At 40.3% G+C, this 23,974-nt stretch overlaps 1 protein-coding gene across 3 annotated transcripts in view; it reads left to right on the top strand.

Annotated features, from left to right (window-relative positions):
- Window positions 1-23,974, top strand: part of LOC121519000 (polypeptide N-acetylgalactosaminyltransferase 10-like) — a 105,556-nt gene that overhangs the window by 62,524 nt on the left and 19,058 nt on the right. For all 3 annotated transcript variants that reach the window (XR_005992681.1, XR_005992682.1, XM_041801738.1), the window contains exons 5-7: window positions 13,336-13,521; window positions 16,598-16,781; window positions 22,269-22,386. Coding sequence is in view for 1 of the 3 variants with exons in the window: in XM_041801738.1 (XP_041657672.1) it covers window positions 13,336-13,521; window positions 16,598-16,781; window positions 22,269-22,386 (488 nt within the window). In the remaining 2 variants the exon portion in view is untranslated. The remainder of the gene's footprint in view (window positions 1-13,335; window positions 13,522-16,597; window positions 16,782-22,268; window positions 22,387-23,974) is intronic.

The raw sequence follows: 23,974 nt of genomic DNA, 5'->3' as shown, positions 1-23,974 counted from the left end.
GGGGCAAGATTCGACTCCCCGACGATCGTGGGGGCATATCCTGAGAGGAGCCTCGTCACAAACGACTGTTTGTCTGAGTCGTCTGCATGTGTGTGGTGTCAGCACGATTGTTTTACTGCTTCAAATTGCATTGCAGCGTCAAAAATCCCGAATCGTAAATATCAAACGTGTTTGATATTTACGATTCTCGGTCGTAGTGCCTCTGGCAGATAACCCACAACAACCAATAAGAGCGAGCAGATGAGCGTCACAGCTGGATTATATTCACCGCTCACAACCATAAACAGAACTGTACCTTAATTTTAGCCATGATTTTATCCCTAGTCTTTCCCTTGATTTATGATTTTTGCTTTACCTGTAACATGTGCCAGGACAGCCTGGTGTGGAGAGACAGCAAGACGGTATCGACAGATATCTGTGGCTTTTTTCTGAGGTCATGTGATCACACGAGGTCGTAGGCAGGTAGGCAGGTCAGCAGGTGTGTGGTCTAGTGATCTGACAGTCTGGCTGAGTTGTCTAGTGTGTGCGTTCAGAGGATTAAAGATGAAAAATCTTTGGAAATTTTCCTTAAGTCTGTGGTCTCTCAGTCGTTTCAGATTAAAAAAATCGTCTAGTGTGTGGCCGGCCTTAGTCAGAATGAGCGACTTAAAAATGATAATTCCTTTCAATAAAGCCATGGCTATCAAATGAGCAATATGAGCAGAAATAACTACTTCATTCTGTCTAATACTGATGAAGCTTGTTATTAGTTCATACCCCCAGCTGCAGTTAACTTCTCCTCCCCCACCTCAGCTGCCTCCTTTATAGCTTAGAGCCTGTTGCACCCTCATATTCAGATTCATGCTACTGTGGATTAATTGCTTCTAAAATAATTTCTTTGTGTTCATTGCACATTGTCATTTATGTATTTATTCATATGGGAGTTTCCATGCACTCCCTGAAAAATCAAAGCATGCTGCTTGGCTAACCCAGGGAGTGTCTTTAGAGCAGAGCCTTCTCCACCAAGTTAAAATGTAGATCCATTTTGCAATAAAATAGTTAAATGTATGGTTACTGTTCCTGGCTGAGTGGTTATGATGTAGAATTATTTATAACTTGAATTTGTTGAAAAATGCATAAGTTGAGGAGCCTACTAAGAATTGCATAATTAACTGCAATATTGGAAAAAAAAATCTAAGATTATTTTTGCAAATCGTTCAGCCCTAGTACAATAGTGGTGTACTTTTTCTGCCCCAGTTATATATGAAGTTGAAGTTAAAAAAATATCCCTTTGTTAGTATGTGCTAATTAAAGATTTGCTTATTAAAGCCATTCATTAATTTCAACTGTTAAATGCAGAGTTAAGTTTTAAATATTTAGGTGACCTATCATTCTCTACCTGTTAACACAGTCCCCTGTTGTCTAAGTGAATGTTAAGATATGGATCTGCTGTGGTTTAGTCGACATATAACTAGACTGATTTGTTCACACATCCATCTGGTAAACCTTCCATAGACAGTGCTTGGGAAAGGGCAGAGCCTTTGAAAAAACACTCTGACACATCTTTACGGGCCAATCAGAGCAACAAACACATGACGTAGCTACAAACGAGCTGTGCCTGTGCCCCTATCGAAGGATTAAAGTCCATAAAGAACTGCAAAACGCGAACCATGGTGACTGTTGACATGTCAGTACACGACTTTTGTTGTTCTTGAAAAGTAAACAACTCACTGCTGTTCTTTGTTCTTCTTTTAACAAAAAAATGTCAAATTCTGATGAAACTGGCACTTTAGCAGCATCCACACTAGTGTCTTCCGCCATAATTGCATCGGCCTCTTGATGCTGCTTGCTTATGCAACGACTCTGCCACACCCGAAAAGTATTGCCACTCGACGCTGATTGGTCCTGTCACCTTCTAACAGGGCCCAAATGGGTCAGATGCTTTGCAAGATGGATTCGCCAGTGAGAAATGCAGAAACGGGCTTATCTATCTGCTTTGCAAGGTAGCAAGAGAGGACTGAAGTGGGCAAAATGTTGGACTGATGCTGTGTTCTTGATCACTTTAAAGGTGCAGTGTGTAAAACTGAATATCAACATCTAGAAGTGGGTTCTAGATTGCATTTCTCTGCTTGAAACTGTGGAAACCAGTTGAATTTTAATGTGTATCTGTAATGTGAATACAATACAATACAATACAATACAATACAAAACAATAACTTTCTTTATCCTTTTTCCTTTTTTCCTCTATGTTACCACTGAAAAATGTAAAAATCCAAGATGGCGGCATCCATTGAGGGGACCCTCCCTATGTATGAATTAAGGTTTATTCTGAGTTGTTTTTTTCAAAATAGCTATTTTTGAATTTGGATGACTAAACACTTATTTAGATAGACCGTCTTACAAATGTTTTGCTTTATTTTTCCAAGTTTGTTCAGCCAAATGCTACTAGGCTAAATATTACACACTGCACCTTTAAGCTAGCTATTGCTCTGTGACAGCAGGAGCTGTAGTCCAACTCACATAAGGTATGTGATTTTGGTTAATGAGATCACCAGTCACAAGATGGGACTGTTTGTCCAGTTTGACAGAGGGAGCCTGAACACACTCTTATGTACATCAGTGATTTCCTTTATAAACGTCTTATGTCATATGTTTATCTCTCTGGCCATTAGATTTCAAACTGGCCGAGTCAAACCCCAAATGTCTTTGACACCAGCCTTATTAGATTGTGTTGGTAAACACATTTCTTCCCAAGAAATGGGGCCCCATCCTGTTGTTTTGGTTCATGCATATGTAATCAATCTGCAGCTTCAGATATATTTAGAATACAGATTTAGTTACCTTATTTTGTTTGAGCTATGACATGAGCATGAGAACTTAGCAGGGCTGATATCCCTGCAGTAAAATTCAGAAATATTTCGGTGCAGCATCTTGCTTTTTTGGCACACTTGTGATTTTGGAGTCTTTCCAGGTAGGTGGCACAACACATTTGTTCAGCTCACATCAGAAGAGCTCAGAGGAAACCTTTATAGAACACAATCTGGCTGTCTGCCCCCACAGGGCCTGCAGCTTAACACAGCTTAACACATGCAGGACCGACTACAACCTCCCTGTGTGGGTACCATGCAGGATATGAAGGGTGCTGCTACTGAGCTGAAACCTGCACAATAAAAACAGATGCAAAAAAATCATGAATGTATACAGGACTGGATTTTTACTTTTTTCTTCTCTGTTTTCACCTTACCCAGAAACCGTTACCCCGAGATTTACAAGTGTCAGCTTAAAGAGATAGTTGGGTATTTTTATTGTAAAAGATACTTTGGTATCTAGTGGTAGTAGTGGTACTAGCCTCCATTTTTTAAAGACCCTGTAAATCCAAAATGTGTGACTTTACACTCTAGATATGTAGGAATATGGTTGCTATAAACATGAAAACAATTAGATCTACATGTGACTGAATTTTGCATTGAGAAAGTTTTTCACCTCTTTTCTGTGGGGGTTTTGTGTAGGCGGGGCCAATATGTGGGCTTGTGACATCATGAGCCCACAAAGATGGAGAATGACCCCGCCCCTCTAACACTACAATATAAAATCACAGAGCAGTTCATCTCAGTCCAGTCTGTTGTTAGCTGATGTCACTGCCTTTACTGGAAGTTAACAGTCAGTTAAATGCTGGGTTTTTTTTGTTCATTGTGAGGTAAATCTATCAGCCACAGTGGTCTATGGATCATTTAAGTCCAGAAGACAGACTTTGTCTCTTCTTCTAAGGTAAAAAAATAAAATCTCAAGAGGCAGAATAATGGTGTAAGTGCTTTGCTCTATTCAGATTGTAGCATTATATAGAATTGGAGAGGATCATAATTCTCTTGAGTGGGCGTGGCTTCAGCTCATTCAACAGACCCGCCCACACCATCCTGGAGTAGATATTACAGCCTCGTTTTTCATGATTTTGAAGCTTAATTTTATCAACTTAGAGATGTTTTATTTGACTGATATTTGACCTGGGGGTTCATAACACAGTGACCTACCATACAACAAAACCTAAATAAAGATCTTTTTTCACTTTACAGTGTCTTTAAAGGGTCAATGCACAGTAAAATCTCTGGAGGCTAATGCTATCACTTAATACCTTATACAACTCAACTTAAAATTTGTATATATATATATATATATATATATATAAAGATTTATTTTGGGCTTTTTATGCCTTTATTAACAGGGGAGGACAGTGAACAGAATCAGAAACAGGGATAAGAGGGCTTGGGAGAGACATGCAAGAAGTGCCAACCCAGGCTGACTGCATGCACAGGGTGCACCTTAAACCACTAGTTCCAGTGATAGCGCGTGGTTCTAGAGCCACATGTGCTCTTTTGTGTCTAAATTTGAAATATTATTTACCTGGGGGAAAAAAAAAATCAAAAAGGGAAACTTTGACGTCAGAATTATCCATTGTAATTTTTCCCCACACTTGTACAGTAGGCTTTAATTTTCAACCTTTATTTTTTGTCTGTATATTTCCATTGCCCTTATTTGCAATTTTTTGCCCCCCCAACCCTTTTTGCCACTTTAATCCTGCCTTTTGCAAAAAAAATTTTCCCCTTGCCACTTTTTACCCATTTAAGGTTCCTCTTGCATCCCCCCCCCCCCCTTTTTTTTTTGCTGCTTTTTGCAAATTGTAGTTACTTTTCACTCATTTTCCCCCACCTTTTTGCTGTTTTTGCCAATTTTAGTTACTTTTCACTCATTTTACTCACATTTTTACTGCTTTTTGCCACATTTTTGCCCTTTTTTTTAACCATTACCACCTGTAAGTCATTTTTCTGTCATGTCTCACACATTACAGCCACTTTGTCTCCACATTTTTTGTCACTTTTCACCCAGTATTTTTTTTTTTTTCATTTTCTGCCTATTTAACCTGTGTTCACTCATTTTGGCCACTTTTTTTGCAGCTTTTTCCCTATTTTGCCAGCTTTAACTTATTTGTATTGCCACTTTCACCCACTTTTCACCTCTTAAATTGTGACTCTTGAAAAGGAATTTTGCAACAATTTGGCTCTTTGGTTCAGCAGGGTTGAGTAACACTGAACTAGACCATCTGTGCCCAATGGAACCAGTTGATTCCCATCTGTATGAACTGGGTACCTTAGTCCTGCTCTTTTTTCCCCTGTTCTCTTTCAAAGCTCTCAGACTTTTCTCACTTTTCTACTGTTTTGGGGCATTTAAGTCATCTTTAACTCAATGTCCCTGACTTTTTGCTGCTTTTTGCCAATTTTAGTCATTTTTCACTCATCTCCCCCCACTTTTTGCCACATTTTATGTCATTTTTCACTTATTTTCCCCACTTCTTGCTGCTTTTTGCCACGTTTAAGTCATTTTTCACTTAACATCCCCCACCTTTTTGGTGCTTTTTGCCAATTTTAGTCATTTTCACTCATATTCCCCCACCTTTTTGCTGCTTATTGCCAATTTTAGTAATTTTTCACTCATTTTCGCCCACCTCTTTGCTGCTTGTTGGCAATTTTAGTAATTTTTCACTCATTTTCACTCACCTTTTTGGTGCTTTTTTCCAATTTTAGTTATTTTTTTACTCATTTTAGAGCCTGGGTCTGTGTGGACTGTGATCACCATTTGGTAGGTTAGGTAAGGTAAAGAAAGAGAGTAGCCCTCCATTGCTGTTGATCTGGTCCGAGCTGAGTGGGGTTGAGGGTTTAGATCTCCAGATCTGCTGACAGAAGCGGTACATCTTACACACATAAAACTGGATTATCGAGCCTTGGTATTGCATTTTTCACTTGAAACCATTAGACATAGGCCTTTAAGATGTTTATGATTGTTTGGAGGTTATTGGAAAAAAAAAAAAGTCAGATTTGCCCACAGGAAGATTTGTCTTCCTTTTTTTCAAGAGTCTGGCTCAATTTAAAGGGTATTTTGCAGTAACAGTGTTTGCTGATTTCACAGACTACCTCTCCATCAGCTGGTGTGGTTTCAGGTCACTGAACATCAAAGTGAGACAAGCATAAGCTCAAAACACATGTACATTTTATCAATGACATTTTAAATGCATGCCGACACTTTGACAAGAGCCCGGGGCCAACCGCCGCGCCTTTCATCTGCTAACCGCTAATTCGTGTTTGAGTCTGGCCCCGTGTGAGCAGATGAAAGTGGGCAGGACCGCTCCTGCTCCGTCCACGGGAGAAATAAATGAGTGATGGACTGCAGGGAGGGAGACAGACAGAAAGACAGACAAACATGCTGCAAGTGCAGGTGAGTTCAAGTCGACTCAAACCGGTGTTTATCACCAGACATGCCTGCGCCTCATGCTGTGAAACGGACCGACATCCTGGAGTCATCAGCCCTCCAGTCTCCTCCGCCTCACGTTCTAATAAAGACTAATGTGTTTGCCGACACCAGCTCGCTCTCATTAGCGTGATTAATTGCCTCCTTGCGTTTGGTAAACAGTGTGAGCCATATTCCAATTTATTCAGTGAAAATTATCCAATCATAATTAAACACTCTGATCTTTCTCCCCCTAACCTCTTCCTGTACAAGCTCTCTTCACACACAGGGCGAATGTTCCTTGATTAATTTTGCCCGGCTTCCTGTCATTAGCCGGATGATGTAAGCGTCACTTTGCTCAGGGCAGGCGTTTATAAAGAGCCGGAGCCGGCCTCGTAACGGTCACTTTTTAATGGCTTGATTTATTGCAGGAACACACAGGCGGGACAGCTCGCCTTTTCCTCGCAGTTTGATGCCAACCTACGGAGACCTTCTGCCCTTGTTGCAAAGTCACACTTTACAGCCTGTAGGTCAGCCACTGAGCAACACAATAAACACAGCCACACAAAATACAAATGGCTGACCTTGACTGCTGTAAGAGATCCAGAAAAGGATGCCACATAAATCTGAAAGTCAAGGATGGAGGGATGAGGGAGGTGATCTCTCTTTGATGGGGTGATTCAAAAGTAAAGGGTGAGAGATAAAAACAAGGTGATGGCTTTAACAACATCAGAAATGTACACAGGGCTGAGAAAGGTGAAGGTGGGTGATTTGATGAACTGACTGCAGTGTGGAGGCTTTGATTCTCTGTCAAACACTTGTCCTGCATCCTTAGATAGCACAGTGGACATTATATATCAGATGTGATCAGGAGACTCATGCATTTTGCAAAAAAAGGGCATTTTTAACACCAGACAGTCCAAAATCACAAATCTAGCGACAATGTGACACTGCCAGATTACAGACTCTGTTATCTCTTATGATAGTTACCCATTACAACTAGAAATATATTTATTGTGCTGAGAAATCCTTTTTGAAAATGAAATGAAACAAAAAATACACATTTTAATTAGTTCATGTAGACATTTGATAATTTAACCCTTTCTCGCACTCAAGTCTGGTCCAGGACAGGGGTGTCAAACTCAAGGTCTGGGGGCCCAATCTGGCCCGTGGTACAATTACATCTGGCGCGCGAGATCATATTGTTGTCTTATTATAACTGGCCCTAAAATATGAGGTCTGTGGATTTCCTCCAGTATAAAAATGTAAACTTAACTTTGAAGATATAAATTATCCTTAAGTCATAAAAATGTGAAAAAACAAGAGTAAAAATAATTAGATAAAAAGAAATGTGAAAAAAGACATTCATTTGTGTTGTCATTTCATATTTTCAATTTTGCATTGCACAGTTATGGCTTTAAAGACCCTGCAAAGTGGAAATAAATCTGTGTTTAGGTTTGTTGTATGACGGGTCACTATGTTATGAACCTCTAGGCCAAATTTCAGTCAGATAAAACATCTGTGGGGTTTTAAAATTAAGCTTCAACATCATGAAAACGAGGTAGTAAAATCTGGATCCAGGATGGTGTGGGCGTGTCTGTTGAATGAGCTGAAGCCACGCCTACTAGGGAGAAATATGTGACCAAAGCTGGTTTAAACTCCTGCAAGTTGTCCGAGGTCATTTTTGAGTTTTTAACACAGTATGAAAGTGTAGATTAACTTCTAGTTTCTGTTTGTTTTGAGAGAACCAGGCTCAAAGTTTCAGGACTTTTCCTTCAGGCAGGCCAGGTAATGGGCGTGAACAACAGGGCCACATTTACATAAAGTCCACCCAAACCAAGCTTCTGAACCGGACTGGTGACGCTCATCAAAATATTCCCATAGGAAACCCGCCTTCATCAAACTTTCACTGTTGAGTGATCCTGAAGTTGTCCCAAGTCTGTTGATAATTCTTGCCGCTTCTTCATCGTCTCTTCTACTTTTCTTCGCTGCAGGGTGCATCTTGAAGCTTGCCGATAAAGGTGATAACTAGAAACAGCTGTATTTACGTGCCGGGGGAGGGGTGGCATTTGAGCCATGCGGTGTTTGTTATTGTCCATCTCAATGGGCAAAACTGGGAACAATGGCAGGCTCAGTGGCCATTTATCACCCAGCAGTTTCGCTTTCCCCTCCCCTAAATCTCCCTGCAGAAACTCCGAAAACAGGGCATTTCAAAACATAAAATGAACGCTTTTAAATATCATATTTTTGTGACTTTTTTGTGTTACTTGCATAAAATGATAAAAAACAAAAAATGATCATTTTGAAGAAAACAACTTTGTATCCATTTTTCTCAACCATCGGAATGCCGACTTGCAGAAACTTTATCTGGCTTCGGTCACATGTGATCCTCTCACATTTAGGAAATGTTGAAATCTGAATTGAGGAAAGCACTCATGCTATTACCCTGCCTCTTGACCTTTTGTTGACCTTAGAAGAAGAGACGAAGTCCATTTTCTGGCTCAAATCTCTGTTATGAAACTTTAAATGATCCATAGACCAGTGTGGCTGATAGATTTACCTCACAATGAACAAAAAACAGCATTTAATTGACTGTTAACTTTTAATAAAAGCAATGACATCAGCTAACAGCAGACTGGACTGAGATGAACTGCTCTGTGATTTTATATTTTAGTGTTAGAGGAGCGGGGCCATGACATCATGAGCCCACATATTGGCCACGCCCACATGAAACCAGGCCAAGAAAGAGATGAAAAACTCTCTAACAGTCTAAATCCTGGATTCAGTCACATGTAGATCTCAGTGTTTTCACATGTTTACAGCGACCATACCTAGAGTGTTAAGGCAAAAACTTTAGATTTCACTTAACAGGGTCTGTAATCTATTATTTTGACATTTTGTCACATATTTTAAACTTCTCATCTCATGTTTTGATCCTTAAAAATCATGATTTAAATTTCTCTCTTAAATATTTGCCTTTTAATAACATGATTTTGACTCTAAATGCCTTTGGGCTAGTAAGTCTGAATTTTTATCTCATATTTTGAGCCTTTAAACTTACCATTTTTACTTTTTTTAAATTTCAAAATCATCTATCATTATTTCTCATGCCCCCATAATTCATTGCTGGTGAAAATGAGGTTGACAGATTATGGTTAAATGTTGGCCTTGTTTGGCCCTCAGGTTGGACCCAAATTCAGAATTCGGCCCCTGCTGTTATTAAGTTTGACATCTTTGTTCTAGAAACTCCATCTGTGGGTTTTCTGAATAATTTTCCTGCTCAGAAGAGTCTGAATGAGGCCCATTGTTCAGATGCTCTATCTGATTCTTCCCTCAAATGAAATATAATCATTCTCTGTTGCTGCAGGTCGCCTGCATCTTTATTCAAACTGTAATCTTTGACAGTATTTTCTCGTTCTGTTTATGCTGTCAGCTCCAGCTCCCTTCTATCTGCCGCTGACATGAAAGCGAAGAAAAGTTTCCAGCGGATGAAGTTAAAAGGTCGACTTTTCAACTCCGCAGCTTCTCTCCCTGTCTCTCTTTCTGGCTCTCGACAGGCAGCATTGTGGCTTTTTGTAAAGAAGCTGTCAAAGTTACATTTCATGTTTTGACTGCTTCAGAAATGATTTCTATTCAGAGCTGCGAGGACTCGTGCTTTAACCCTCAAGAATGAGATTCATGTGTAGACAATCCAATTTGCTCACGCTCTCCAAGAACCTGGAGGAGAGGCTCTTACCTTCTCTTTGATCGATATGGGGTGGATTTCACTATCATCGTGGGAGTATCAGAGTCAGAGCAAACGTTTCCTTCACGACACTTAGAGGCAAACAGAAAACATAATGCAAAGGGAGATGTCCTTTCATTTCGCATGCTTTGGCATTGCTGATAAAGAATCTTGTTCTTCTTCCAAGGTCGAATGAAATCTGACGTAAAAACATCTAGATTTAATGATTCTCTGACCAAAGAGATGCAGAACATTTTATAGAGAATTATAGCTCTTAAATCCTCGTATTAAAAGCATTAAGACAAAAAAATGAAATCTAATCTGCGGTGAAAGCCTTTCCTCCATTATAGACCATTACAGCAGCATCCCTTTATGAGTAATGGGAGCTAAACTGTGCTCAGAGAGCTCTCTGACTTGATTGCAGTGATGGATGTGATTTGATTGCAGAGGAAATCAAAGGGCAAATGATTGTCCTCAAAATTAAAGCTCCATTTATGTCACACGTACTCTGCAAGAGCGTAAGAGCATGCATTTTTTCAAGTATGTGGAAAAACTTTTCATGGATTAAAAATGAAAAATGTCTATGATGATGTAAATGTAGAAGAAAGGTAACAGAGGGACTGAGTTATAAAAGGATTGTGCAGCTTTGGCTCCTGCTAAAATCTGCATAACTGAATCCAGTGACACATTTTCCTCCAAAACTCATGCATGGGTTATATGCAGCCTTATCTGTGATGTAGACCAAACTCTGTTTCCCAGTAAATGAGCCAGTATGAAACCATCTGGGCAAAAACTCACCCTGGTATGCAAATCAGCCCTTGTAATAACTGGTTGATTCAAAACCATTAGCTCTACCAGTCAACACAGTTAGATAGGAGCACTTATACTACATTGCCAAAAGTATTCGCTCACCTGCCTTGACTCGCATATGAACTTAAATGACATCCAGTTCTTAATCCATAGGGTTTAATATGACGTCGGTCCACCCTTTGCCGCTATAACAGCTTCATCTCTTCTGGGAAGGCTTTCCACAAGATTTAGGTTGCTATTTAGATGCTTTTTTGGTCAGCAGGGCCTTAGAATTCTCCCATGATGCCATTTTTGCCCAGACTCTTTCTTATTGTTGAATCATGACCTCTGACCTTAACTGAGTCAAGTGAGGCCTGCAGATTCTTTTGTGACCTCCAGGATGTGTCGCTGATTTGCTCTTGGAGTCATATTGGTGGGCCGGCGACTCCTGGGAAGGTTCACCACTGCTTCAAGTTTTCTCTATTTGTGGATAATGGCTCTCACTGTGGTTTACCCTTAGAAATGTCTTTGTAACCCTTTCCAGACTGAGTGATGTCATTGACTCTGTTTTTCATCTGTTCTTGAATTTCTTTAGATGGCGCCATGATGTGTTGCTTTTTGAGATCTTTTAGCCTGCTTCACTTTGACGGGTTCTATTTAAAGGGTTTCTGGATTCAAAAAGACAATGTCTGCTCACAAAGCATATGCAAAGAGGAAACTGGAACAAACTGTTCAGCCAAGCCAACAGTCTGGGTTCAGCTGTACCGTCTGCATGCATGTAAAAAAGGGGAATATTCAGTAGCAACTCTTTGGTGTTTGTTTCATTCTCATTCTCCATCAACATGAGAGTAAAACCAACAGCTCCTCTCTGCAGTAAGACCCTAAATAAGAACAAACCCAAGGACAGCTGTATGTGTTTCTCTCTGATTGTCATAATGTCTACATCAGTGTTACTCAACCCTACTCAACCAAAGAGCCAAATTGTTGAAAAATACCTTTGCAAGAGCCACAATCTAAGTGGTGACAAGTGGCAAAAAAAAGCTTGAAATACAATAACAATAAGTTGAAGGAGGCAAAAATGGTCAGAAAGCAACAAAAATTGGTGAAAAAGGGGTGAAAATGGAGAGGAAAACGTGGAGAAAGGGTCAGAAAGTAGCAAAAATGGGTGAGAAGTGACAAAAAATGAGTTACAGGTGGCAAGAAAAGTGGCAAAAACTTGGCAAAAAATGAATAGAAAGTGATTAAAATGGGGAACAAGCAGTCAAGACTGGCAAAAACAGGCAATAAAAGAGGGAACAAGTAGTATTTAATGCTAAAAGGCAGCTTAATTGGTTGAAAAGTGGCAAAAAAATGGTGATAAAGGGAAAAATGGTATAAAATTGCCACAAAAGAAGTGGCTAAAATGGGCACAAACAAAGAAGACATGTACAAAAGGTACCTAAAATAGGTGAAAATGGGGAGAAAAAATGATGGACAGGGTCAAACATGGGAGAAAGGTGGCAAAAAATGGGCAAAAATTTGCAAAAGATGTGTCAAAAAGTGGAACAAAAGTGGTAGTTAATGGCAAAAGTTAGCTTAAATTGGCAAAAAAATGGGATAAAATTAGCAAAAATTAGAAGAAAGTGGTAAAAATGGGCAAAAGGGTGGGAACAAGTGGTATTTAATGGCAAAAGGTAGGTTAAATGGGCAAAAATGGGATGAAAGTAGCAAAAATGGTGAAAAAGAGCAGAACAGTTACCCTCTTGTAAGATTTTCTGGGGGAATAATATTTAAAATTAAGACATTTAAGAGCCACAAATAAGCACAGAAGAGCCACATGTGGCTCCAGAGCCACATGTTGAGTATCACTGGTCTATGCGCTTTGTGAATTAGACCTTTACAAGGTGAAGATAGGAGCAAACAATGCAACATTTTTGGAGCTGCTACTGGTCTCAGGTAACTCAAACCCCAACGCTTCAGTTTTTCTATTGCTTACCAAACTATGGATCCTAAAGCTACAATTCTATGGTGCTTTTTAGTCCTACGCATTTGATCAACAGCCCTACCTGCATCTGCATTTTAGCACAGGCCACTGAAGAGCAGTCATTCTTCTGTTACTAGAGAGGCTTGTGAGAGAAATTAGGGATACAGGGAAAGTTTTGTAGTTTCAAAAGTTTCCCATCCTCCTGACTCTGTCCTTCACTGCAGCATTCATTCATCCATTTTCTTTAAAACCGCTTATCTGGTGCAGAGTGGCAGCGGGCTGGAGAATATCCAAAATTGCCAGCTTGCAGTAGGCAAGAAGAGGAAAGGTGCAACCCGGAAAGAGGGCCAGTTTATCACAAAGTGCTGCAGCAACCACTGCAGCAGAGTGTAAACTTTTTTATGAGAGTAGCTTCGCTCCGGTCATTTTGTCTGATGAATTAAAAACTCGGTCTGAAGGGGTCAACTGGACTTGATTTAGCTTCTCAGTCTGAGATGAACTGCAGGGCACAGCCAAGTTTACAACTTAACAAAATAACCTGAACAAAGAGACTAATCTGGACTGGTGAGCTCAACCTCTTCCTCTCTCTCTTCCCTCTCCACAGAGCACCTAAAGGTGGCGCTAGAAGAGTACATGACGCGCATGCCCAAGGTTCGTATCCTGAGGACTAAGAAGAGGGAGGGTCTGATCAGGACTCGTCTTCTGGGAGCTGCGGCTGCTAAAGGAGAAGTCATCACCTTCCTGGACTCCCACTGTGAGGCCAATGTCAACTGGCTGCCTCCACTGCTGGGTGAGAGACACGGACAAACACTGATTCACCAGAATCAATCATTCACACACTAAACACACACTTCTGTGTGTCTGCACTCAGAGAGTTTTTTTTGGAGGATCAGGCAGAGACGGATTTGAGGCCCTCACCAATTCAGCTAAAGCAGTCATAATAAGTGAAGATAATCGATTTTCTTTTCACCAAGCTAGAGGCCCCTTAAATAGGATGCCCCAGGCTGCTACTTACTTTTGACAAATGGTTAAGTAACTTCTGTTATAGAGGGGGTCCTTAGGAACATTTTTAACCCCTGTCCCGATCTTCAATCCTAAGACTGTGTTTCAACCGTCAGCTCTGCTACAGTTACTTCTGAGCAAGTTATCTGATTGAACAGTGTGCATTCTGTGTGCTGAAAACGTGCCTAGACTTTTGTTCCACCCAAAGGATGTCATTTATTACATTTTAGAGCTCTTCAGCTATGGAATCAGGAGAGCGTTGGCGACTTTACTCGCCATGCACCTTAGCAGCCCTTGCTCTGTGATTTTAGTGGTCTTCCACATCATGGCAGAGTTGCTGTTGTTCCTTAACTCTTCCACTTTCCAATAATATCCCTTGCAGTTGACTGTGGAATATTCAGCAGGGATGAAATTTCACCAACCTTTTCAATACAAAGATGGCATCCATCACAGCTAACACAATAACTGCATCTCAACTCAAAGGCTACAGCCATCATTAAAGGGATGTTTCAGGATTTTTGAAGTTGGGTCGTATGAGGTGCTTGGCTACAGTAGTGGCATTAGCCTCCAGTGATTTCCGTGTAATTTGATCCTGTTGTTTTTACGAGCTCAAAGAGAGCTGGCGCATAGCGGCTGTAGATGGGAACATTTTGCCCGTGTAAATTAACGAGTTTTACGGATAAATGGGCCAAGAAAATATGTTGAATCACGAAAACGTACACAGCACTTCATCTCTCCCAAAAAGTCCCTCTGTGTCAGGCACTAATTTACGATGCAGCTTTTGCCATTTTGTATCCTTCCGCCTCTGCACACTGTTTATGGTTCACACATCTGCTGGTCAGCTGTGTGGGTCGCAGTGTAGCGGGGTTAAGCATCGGTTACTACAACGCAATGCGCCAGCTCTCTCCGAGCTCGTAATAACAACAGGATCAAATTACACAGAAATCACTGGAGGCTAATGCCACTACTATAGCCAAGCACCTCATATGACCCAACTTCAAAAATCCTAAATATCCCTTTAAGGTCAAAAATGTCCACTTCCAAAAACTGTAATAAAAACAGTATACATTAATATTTATCAGGATTTTAACCCTTTAAATGCCAGTCATTGGGACGTTTTTGTCCAAAAGTAACTTGAGAGGATAGTAAATTTTAAATTGGATGCTACACAAAAACTAATAATGCATCACAGTCAATATTTCGGCTAATGATTGACATGTCCAAGCTGGATTTAGAAATAATGCCCCAGCCATCCAACATTTGGTTTAAGGAAGCTATCACATTTTTTGCATTTTTTTTCATAAAAAAAACAACATTGACTTGAAGTTATCAAACTGGCATTTAAAGGGTTAAAATTCTAGAAATCATTGAATGTTTAATAGGTTTAAGCACAGCTGGAGTTGTTTAAGAGCTTTATCCAAAAAAAGCAGAAAAAATATTAATTTGTTAAATTTTTATAGCAGTTTTTTGGAAGTGGACATTTTTGTCCTTAATGACTCTAAAGGGTAAATTAAAGTGATGCCTGACGGTTAATGTGTTTTAACACAGGTCCAAATGAGTCATAACCTTGCAAAGCAGATGGATACGCCCGTTTGCATGTTTCTCAATGGCGAATCCATCTTGCAAAGCTCCCATCTGAACTGTTTGGGCCCGGTTAGAAAGTGACAGGACCAATCAGCAACGAGGGGCAGTACTTTCAGGCGAAGCAGTGTCGTGACATAAACAAGCAGCAGCAAGAGCTGGTGCAGTTATGGAGGAAGAGATTAGTGTGGACGCTGCTAAAGCGCCAGTTTTATCAGAACTTGACAACATTTCTTTGTTAAAAGAAGAAACAAGAACAGCAGTGAGTTGTTTTCTTTTCAAAAACAACAAAAGTTGAGTATTTACATGTCTACAGTCGCCATGTTTCGCGTTATTCTTCATTAGCTGCGCACGCGCAGCTCGACATCATGTGTTTTATTGCTCTTATTGGCCATTAGAGATGTAACAGACAGAATGTTCATCCAATCACACTCTGAGTGTTTTTTCAAAGGCCCTGCCTTTTCTCAAACGTTTCCTATTGAAGCTTTCCCAGATGGATGTGTGAAACAAATCCATCTGGTGTGTCAAGTTACATGAGTCATGGATAGAGGTATCATTGATGCACTGATGTCTTTTTTCTTTTAAAAAGCCATATTGCAAGCTTGGTACATAAGAAAATGAAAAACAATGAGGACAATCTTCTTGTCAGACACTCCTGGTCCCTTGTCATCTTCCTTTTTCATTGTTCTTAGCCCATCTCAATGCAAGGGAGAAAAATAGAGATAAACAGGACTGGGTTGATGGGCAAAAAACATCCTGCTAAGATGTAGGAATTCATGTAATCAAGCAGATTTTATTGCTGATGCCCTGCGTTCATTGCTGCAGTTAGGGAATGCTGTACATGCTGCCCTTGCCCCATGCAAACTCAAACCCTGCGCTTTACCTGATACACATATCCTGATTATTATCGCCAGACAAATCCTCTGCACATGCAGTTCTTTCACAAAAGGCCAAACTGAACAGAACAGGGCAACGTTAGAGGCATTTCTGAGTCTGAGTATATTTGACTCTTTAATCTATTAGACTTTAAGACAGAGCAGATTGTTGGAGTGAGTGATGCAAACCTTTGGAGATATGTTGGCTGCTATCCAATCATAGCGAATCAGGTTATAACATCTGCATCTGCTTTACTGTACCCTTAAAAAGGCTTTATTTAATGAGGTTATTTTACTGTTGTTCTCAACTTTCCAGTCTGTTAATAAAAAAGAATTGAAGCATAAAACCATGCTTTTGTTTAAAAAGTGCACTGCACAAACTCATCTTCCTTCCTTTGTGTTCCACAGATCGAATCGCACAGAACAGGAAGACCATTGTGTGTCCAATGATCGATGTCATCGACCACGACAACTTCGGCTACGACACACAGGCAGGGGACGCCATGAGAGGAGCCTTTGACTGGGAAATGTACTACAAGCGGATCCCCATCCCTCCAGAGCTGCAGAGGGATGACCCCAGTGAACCCTTTGAGTGAGTAACACCACTTTTCTGAGACTGAGTCGTCTTTTACATCGCTATTCTACTGCTGATGCAAGTATTAACAATGATCTGCACTTTGAACAGCTCAAAGGCTTTTTTATGAGGGGACTTTTTCCATAAACTCAAGATTACCATTCATTCTATTGATTTCAAGTGTTTTCATGGAGACCAACAGATGATAGATGCATCTTGATAAAATTACCATCTTGGCATTATTGTCAAAGGACAAGCCAAACTACATGGAATCATGGTCTATAGGGCCATATAATCCTCATACAGGCATCACTTTTGATTGGCCCTGATCATCTATTCAAAACCTTTCCTGATAGAGCCACCAAATAATTTAAGTTTCTGTTTTTCTCTGTAGCAAAGCTCCTAACTATATTTTTTGTGAACCAGCAACTGCTACTAGAAGTGATGCAAGTGAGTGCAAAACCCAAGTGTTGCAACATATTTCATTACAAAACATATCAGTTGCCATCTTGAGCAGACACGCCCAACAAGCAGAAGTAGCTCTAACAGCGTTTTTACAACTTATCCGTCTGATTTGGTTAGAAAAAGCCTGGTCGTGCTAGTTTGGCTTGGTAGGTGGAGCAGACGCCCTTGCGTGAAGGTTGTAGTCCCTGAGAGTTTGAAAACTGATCTTGACGCAATTTAGTGCATGCCTTACCCCACTCTCTGTTTTCAGATTCCCATTCCATTTGCAAAGTTAGGGCAAAGTCAAAGCTGCTATTAAAACCATAATGAAGCAACCGTACAGACATGGATGGAATATGTTGGTCACAGGAGTTTAGATCAGGCCACATTCTTTTGCAGGCCATCCAATCACTGGCCCAAGCCTGATTAACCCTGAGGAATCTGTTTTTTGTTATTAACAAAGCAGTTAGGATGACAAGCAGATGCACAAACATGACTACCCAATGGATGAGCAAAGCTTTTGGAGATCCTCAGAGTCTAAAGTCTGCACTAGGGATGCATGATATTGGATTTTTGCCGATATCAGATATGCTGACATAGATTCATTTTAGCTGATACTGATATTTAAATATCCTTTACAGACAAGAAATTTCAGTCCTTTTGGACACACTTTAAGGTTTAAGAATGACCAAGGAAACAAACTTTGGTCCTTAAAAAACACTTTAAAGTTTAAAGAATAAGGATAAATAAAGAAAAATACCTCAACTGACATTGGTCTGTTGGTTCAGCCTAAAACTCCAACAATTTATTATTATACTTGGAAAAAATTTACAGTCCCTATATGCAGAAATACACAGGCAAAATATCAGATGTAATCGGCTGAAATTTTGATATATGAAAGAAAGATTGTTGAACTTTGCTGAAAGATTTTTAACACTGACTTGAAGTAAGGGTCACTTGAGGGCAAAGCCCTCTTCATGGAGAATTTAATCAGCTACACTATATTGCCAAAAGTATTTGCTCACCTGCCTTGACCCACATATGAACTTAAGTGACATCCCATTCTTAATCCATAGGGTTTAATATGACATCAGTCCACCCTTTGCAGCTACAACAGCTTTAACTCTTCCGGGAAGGCTTTCCACAAGGTTAGGAGTGTGTTTATAGGAATTTTTGAGCATTCTTCCAGAAGCCTATTTGTGAGGTCACACACTGATGTTGGATGAGAAGGCCTGGCCCTCAGTCTCCGCTCTAATTCATCCCAAAGGTGTTCTGTCGGGTTGAGGTCCGGACTCTGTGCAGGCCAGTCAAGTTCATCCACACCAAATGTCTTTATGGACCTTGCTTTGTGCACTGGTGCACAGTCATGTTGGGACAGGGAGGGGCCATCCCCAAACTGTTCCCACAAAGTTTGGAGCATGTAATTGTCCCAAATCTCTTGGTATGCTGAAGCATTCAGAGTTCCTTTCACTGGAACTAAGAGGCCAAGCCCAGCTCTTGAAAAACAAACCCACACCATAATGCCCCCTCCACCAAACTTTACACTTAGCACAATGCAGTCAGACAAGTAGTGTTCTCCTGGCAACCGCCAAACCCAGTCTCGTCCATCAGATTGCCAGATGGAGAAGCGCGATTCTTCACTCCAAAGAAGGCGTCTCCACTGCTCTAGAGTCCTCAGTGGTGGCGTGCTTTACACCACTGCATCTGACGCTTTGCATTGCACTTGGTGATGTATGGCTTGGATGCCGCTGCTCAGCCATGAAAACCCATTCCATGAAGCTCTCTACGCACTGTTCTTGAGCTAATCTGAAGGCCACATGAAGTTTGGAGGTCTGTAGCCATTGACTCTGCAGAAAGTTTGCGACCTCTTTGCACTATGTGCCTCAGCATCCACTGACCCATTTTACATGGCCTACCACTTGGTGGCTGAGTTGCTGTCGTTCCCAATCACTTCCACTTTTTTATAAAACCACTGACAGTTGACTTTGGAATATTTAGGAGCCAGGACATTTCACCACTGGACTTGTTACACAGATGGCATCCTATCACAGTAACACGCTGGAATTCACTGAGCTCCTGAGAGCGAGCCATTCTTTGACAAATGTTTGTAGAAACAGTCTGCATGCCTAGGTGCTTGATTTCATACACCTGCAGCCGTGGAAGTGATTGGAACACCTGATTTCAATTATTTGGATGGGTGAGTGAATACTTTTGGCAATATAGTGTATTGAGAAAATAATGTGGCCAATCACAGCTAATTTATGATTTAACACGGGGGGTAATGACCTATTCACATAGGGCCAGGAAAGTTTGGATGGCTTTTTTCCCTTAATAAATGAAATCAACATTTACGAAACTGCATTTTGTGTTTACTCATGTTATTTTCGTCTAACATTAAAATTTGTTTCACAATCAGAAACACTAAAATGTGGCAGCAGTTTTGACATGCATCTTAATGCATGTCTTTCAGGTTGACACCTATGGGCTTTAACATACTTCCAAATATCTTTGTGCAGTTTTTATGACCTGTAAAGAGAGTGTGGACTTCTGTGGTGAACCAACTTTCCCCTTGGGGGAAATAAAAGTGTTGCAGTCCAATCTGTTACTGCAACAGTTTCCTTGAGACAGATATCCTGAGGATGAACCAATTTAACACACTGAAAAAAAAATATATTTTAGAGGAAGATAAAGAGGATTTTTGTCGTCACAGCTAGATTCACTCCAACCTTTTCACCTGTGCAGAAGAAAACTGCAGAAACCCGGCGGCTATCACCACGGGACTGGTACGTGTGCTCACTGCTCAGGAGGCGTGGGAAGCCCCCGAGTGTTTCTCTCTGCTGACTGTACAGGAGCTGCCCTGTTTGCCTCTAATTGATCCTCCTCGGGGACGACTTTGGCGAGAGCAGACTACCTGCTGGCTGCCTGCCTTCGACTTCTTACCTGATGAAAAAGCTTGTAGCTATGACAACCTGTTAGTGTGTGTTGTGGTGTTTCTGCGCTGAAGAGGGTTGTGTTTCTTTTTGGGGGAAAAGATGAGAAAAATCCAATTGTGTTTGATTGATTGCTGAGATCAGTGTTCCATTAATCGGGTTAAAGGAAGGCATGTGGCGAAGAATGAAGGGTTCCTCAAAAGAAATCAAATATATATTTGTGTGTGTCTGCACCTGCTGCCCCAGTTCCTCCGCCTCAGGTGTGCCGCGGCTTAAATCGAGTGCAGCAGTGATAGAGCAGCTAACAAGGCGTGCACTCAGCAGCACAGAGCTTGTCACAGCAGACACAAGCCACATTGCTCTGTAGTGGGTTAATTGGCTCGGCACCGTTCAGAGCATTTTCATTATCTGCAGAGAAATAGAGCCACGGTAAATGCATGAACTCTGACTCGTTGTCTGCGGCTCTGTAGATTGTTTTCTTGCTCTTGTTCTGACTTTGGCTTCCTGTCATTTCAATTTCTTTATCCTGTAGGCTCTGAAAACTTACAGTAGAATCAATCCAAGACCCAGAGTCACAGCAGAGAACATGCATATGCAAAACCCGCAGTCAAACCCTACAGCAGGTCCATCAACTGCTTATATGTGGAGTTCATTCCACACAATAGTCGCTTCAACAATGCAGAAATCTGGAAAACAGTGGAGACAGTATATATTGATTATATCAGACTTAAAAATGTTTAAAATAGATTTTGCTGCAGGAAAGATTAGAGAAGTTTTGTCTCATATTTTTGCTTCCTTATAGTGAGAAAGTGGATATGTATGTTTTAAATCAGCGGTTCTAAACCTGCAGTCTGGGCACCCCTAAAGATTTCAGGGTGGCGTGGGACCCTGTCTCCTCTGATTTTGTCAGGATTATATATTTTTAAAATCATGATTAGAATCACAACCTCCTAAGATCCTGCGTGCACATATGAGGACATTTCATCCTGGCCCTCTGACAACATAAAAGCAATTTCTACCATTAGAATTTTTTGAGAAAAATGTCTGTACTGTCCATTGAAGTTTAAGTTATTCATTTAAAATATTGTGAGAATTTGCTATCAAATTTTCAGAAATTTTCATTGTGAATTTTGGGGATATATCCTGGAACATTTCCAGAATTTTCATGAAAAATTTGGAAGATTTTTGTATATTTTTGACAGCCTTATTGGAAGTGTTTTTGCATTGAAATTTTGAAATAATTGCATGAAAAACTTTTATTGTTTTTCCAGGGATATGCAGAGGTTTGTTTGAGGATTGTCATTTTGTGTTAATTCAGGAGATGTATTTGTAATTTTTGGGAAATTTTATTTATCTGGGGAAACTTTGCTTCAAAATTTTTAGGTACAGCGCTTAACAAATTTATTAGACCACCTGTCATAAAAATGAGAAAACATAAATATTTTAGAAATCTTTCAAAAACTTGTTTTAAACTTAAAATGTTATTGTTTTTTATTTATCAAATAACACTGAAACTGTTATGTTTCAATCTTTGATTTGTTGTTCTGCCTTAATTTAGAGATGTGGTTAAGGTGAGTCTAAACAGCCACTTTATCGATCCCTCCATTCTCTATACCACTTATCACATTGAGGGTCGCAGCGGTAGGAGCCTATCCCAACTGTCATTGGGCGAGAGGTGGAACACCCTGGACTGGCAGGGCTGACATATAGAGACAGACAACCAGGCACGCTCTCAACTACGGGCAATTTAGAGTCATCAATTCAATGTTTCTGACAGTTGATGAACTTATTTCCATTTAAATATTCTTTTTCAAAAGCAACAATGGAGCAGTTGCATGTTGCATGTTTTTTTTTTTTTCAAATCTAGGCTTAATTTGCACAGTTATCATTTTCTATTTGATCTGTGAAAAGATTCTTATACAACAAATACAGGAAGATTCAAGGACATATTTCAGAGAGTGCTTCACAGGAGAATATGGCTGTTATCTGATTTGGATTCTCTTGTAGACAAAGAAGAATTATTCATACTGCTGCTGTTGCTTTCTCTAACATTGTTCTGTGACTAAGTAATAAGCTGATGGATCCCCCTGTAATGGTCGTGATCGTCTGTGTTGTATTTTGTGTCCTGCAGGTCTCCTGTTATGGCAGGAGGACTGTTTGCTGTGGACAGGAAGTGGTTCTGGGAGCTGGGAGGATACGACACAGGTCTGGAGATCTGGGGAGGAGAGCAGTACGAGATCTCCTTCAAGGTAAAAAGTTAAATCTTTGGATAATAAGACAGTTACATGAACTTCCATCGAAGCCATCTGTCACTACATCTTGGTTAAAGACTGTACTCTGGTATAAATATGAGCTTTAGGATGTTAAATCTCTTCCTAAGCAAAGGATTTTATCATTTTCTGTCATTGAGAACCTTGCTTTTTTATAATGGTGGAGAGTTTCTGCACGAATTTCTATGTAGGATGTCAGAATATCCTCCCAGAGCTGCTGTTTTGATGTGAACTAACTCCCACCCTCATAGATCTCAACAGGGTTGAGGTCAGGGGAGGATGGGGGCCACACCATGAGTTTCTCTCCTTTTATGCTCATAGCAGCCAATGACACAGAGGGATTCTTTCAGCATGAGCTGGTGCATTGTCATGCATGAAGATCATTTTGCTACAGAAGGCACGGTTCTTCTTTTTGTAACATGGAAGAAAGTGGTCAGTCAGAAACTCTACTTTGCCGAGGTCATTTTCACGCCTTCAGGGACCCTAAAGGGGCCTACCAGCTCTATCCTCATGAATCTGGCCCCAAACATGACTCCAACCGTTTCAGCTTGTGAGCATTTGTTAGGGGTGGCTGAATAGTAGGTTTATGCACGACTGCAAGCCTCTGGAGGATCCTACATCTTGAGGTTGGTGGGACTCCAGAGGCACCAGCAGCTTCAAATACCTGGTTGCTGTTTTACAATGGCATTTTAGCAGCTGCTCTCTTAATCCAATGTATTTGTCTGTTAGAAACCTTCCTCGTTATGCCTTTATCTGCATGAACATGTCTGTGCTCTGAATCAGCCACAGATGTCTTCTATGTTAACATGTAACTTTGCCTGTTAAGATGTTTTTGATTGAAATAGCTTTGATTTCAGTAAATATGACCTGAATGACCATTTTCAGTTCTTTAAAACCTATAAGATCTTTTAAAACTCTGTTTTGCATAATAATGTGGAACAGTACATTTGAAAGTTTTTATAAAAAAAAAAAAAACAGTTAACATTATAAAGTCTGTTCAAAAACATTTGAATTATGCTCTAACGGTGGATGACTTGAAAAATATTCTGACTGTCATTTGCATGAATATTTAGGAAAATAAGAGAAACATGTCATTTGTATAATAATGTGGAACGTGATGTAAGTATTAATTTGTGTTTTTTGTTTTTCTATTCTGATGAATGCATTATCTCTAGAACGCTTTGAGGGATTTTCTTCAACCTTTACACAAATGTTCTCTTAGATTGAACTGAACACATTTAGAGTTAAAGGTCAGAGTTGCTGTGACCCCAAGTCTCCTCAGCATATCTAAAACAGGCATTGAGTGGTTTTAGTCAAATTTGGCACAAACCTACTCTAGGACTTGAGGGTGAACTGATTGGATTTTGGAGGCCAAAGGTCACTAGTAATTGAAGTTTACCATTTGCTCCATGCATGAAAATGCAGCCACTCAGGTGTAAACACTTGCAGCAGAGTTGATGCAAACAGTTGCATTTTGGTCTGGACAGTCTTGACCTTCTGTGATTTCAAGCTTAATTTAATTTTTACCCTAAATATAAAAGACAACTCTGCACTTGTTTAAAATACC

The sequence above is a fragment of the Cheilinus undulatus genome, linkage group 12 (genome assembly GCF_018320785.1).
Source record: "Cheilinus undulatus linkage group 12, ASM1832078v1, whole genome shotgun sequence".
Classification (NCBI taxonomy): Eukaryota; Metazoa; Chordata; class Actinopteri; order Labriformes; family Labridae; genus Cheilinus; species Cheilinus undulatus.
Note: the sequence above shows the minus strand (reverse complement) of the source record. Positions and strands in the feature narration are given on the sequence as shown.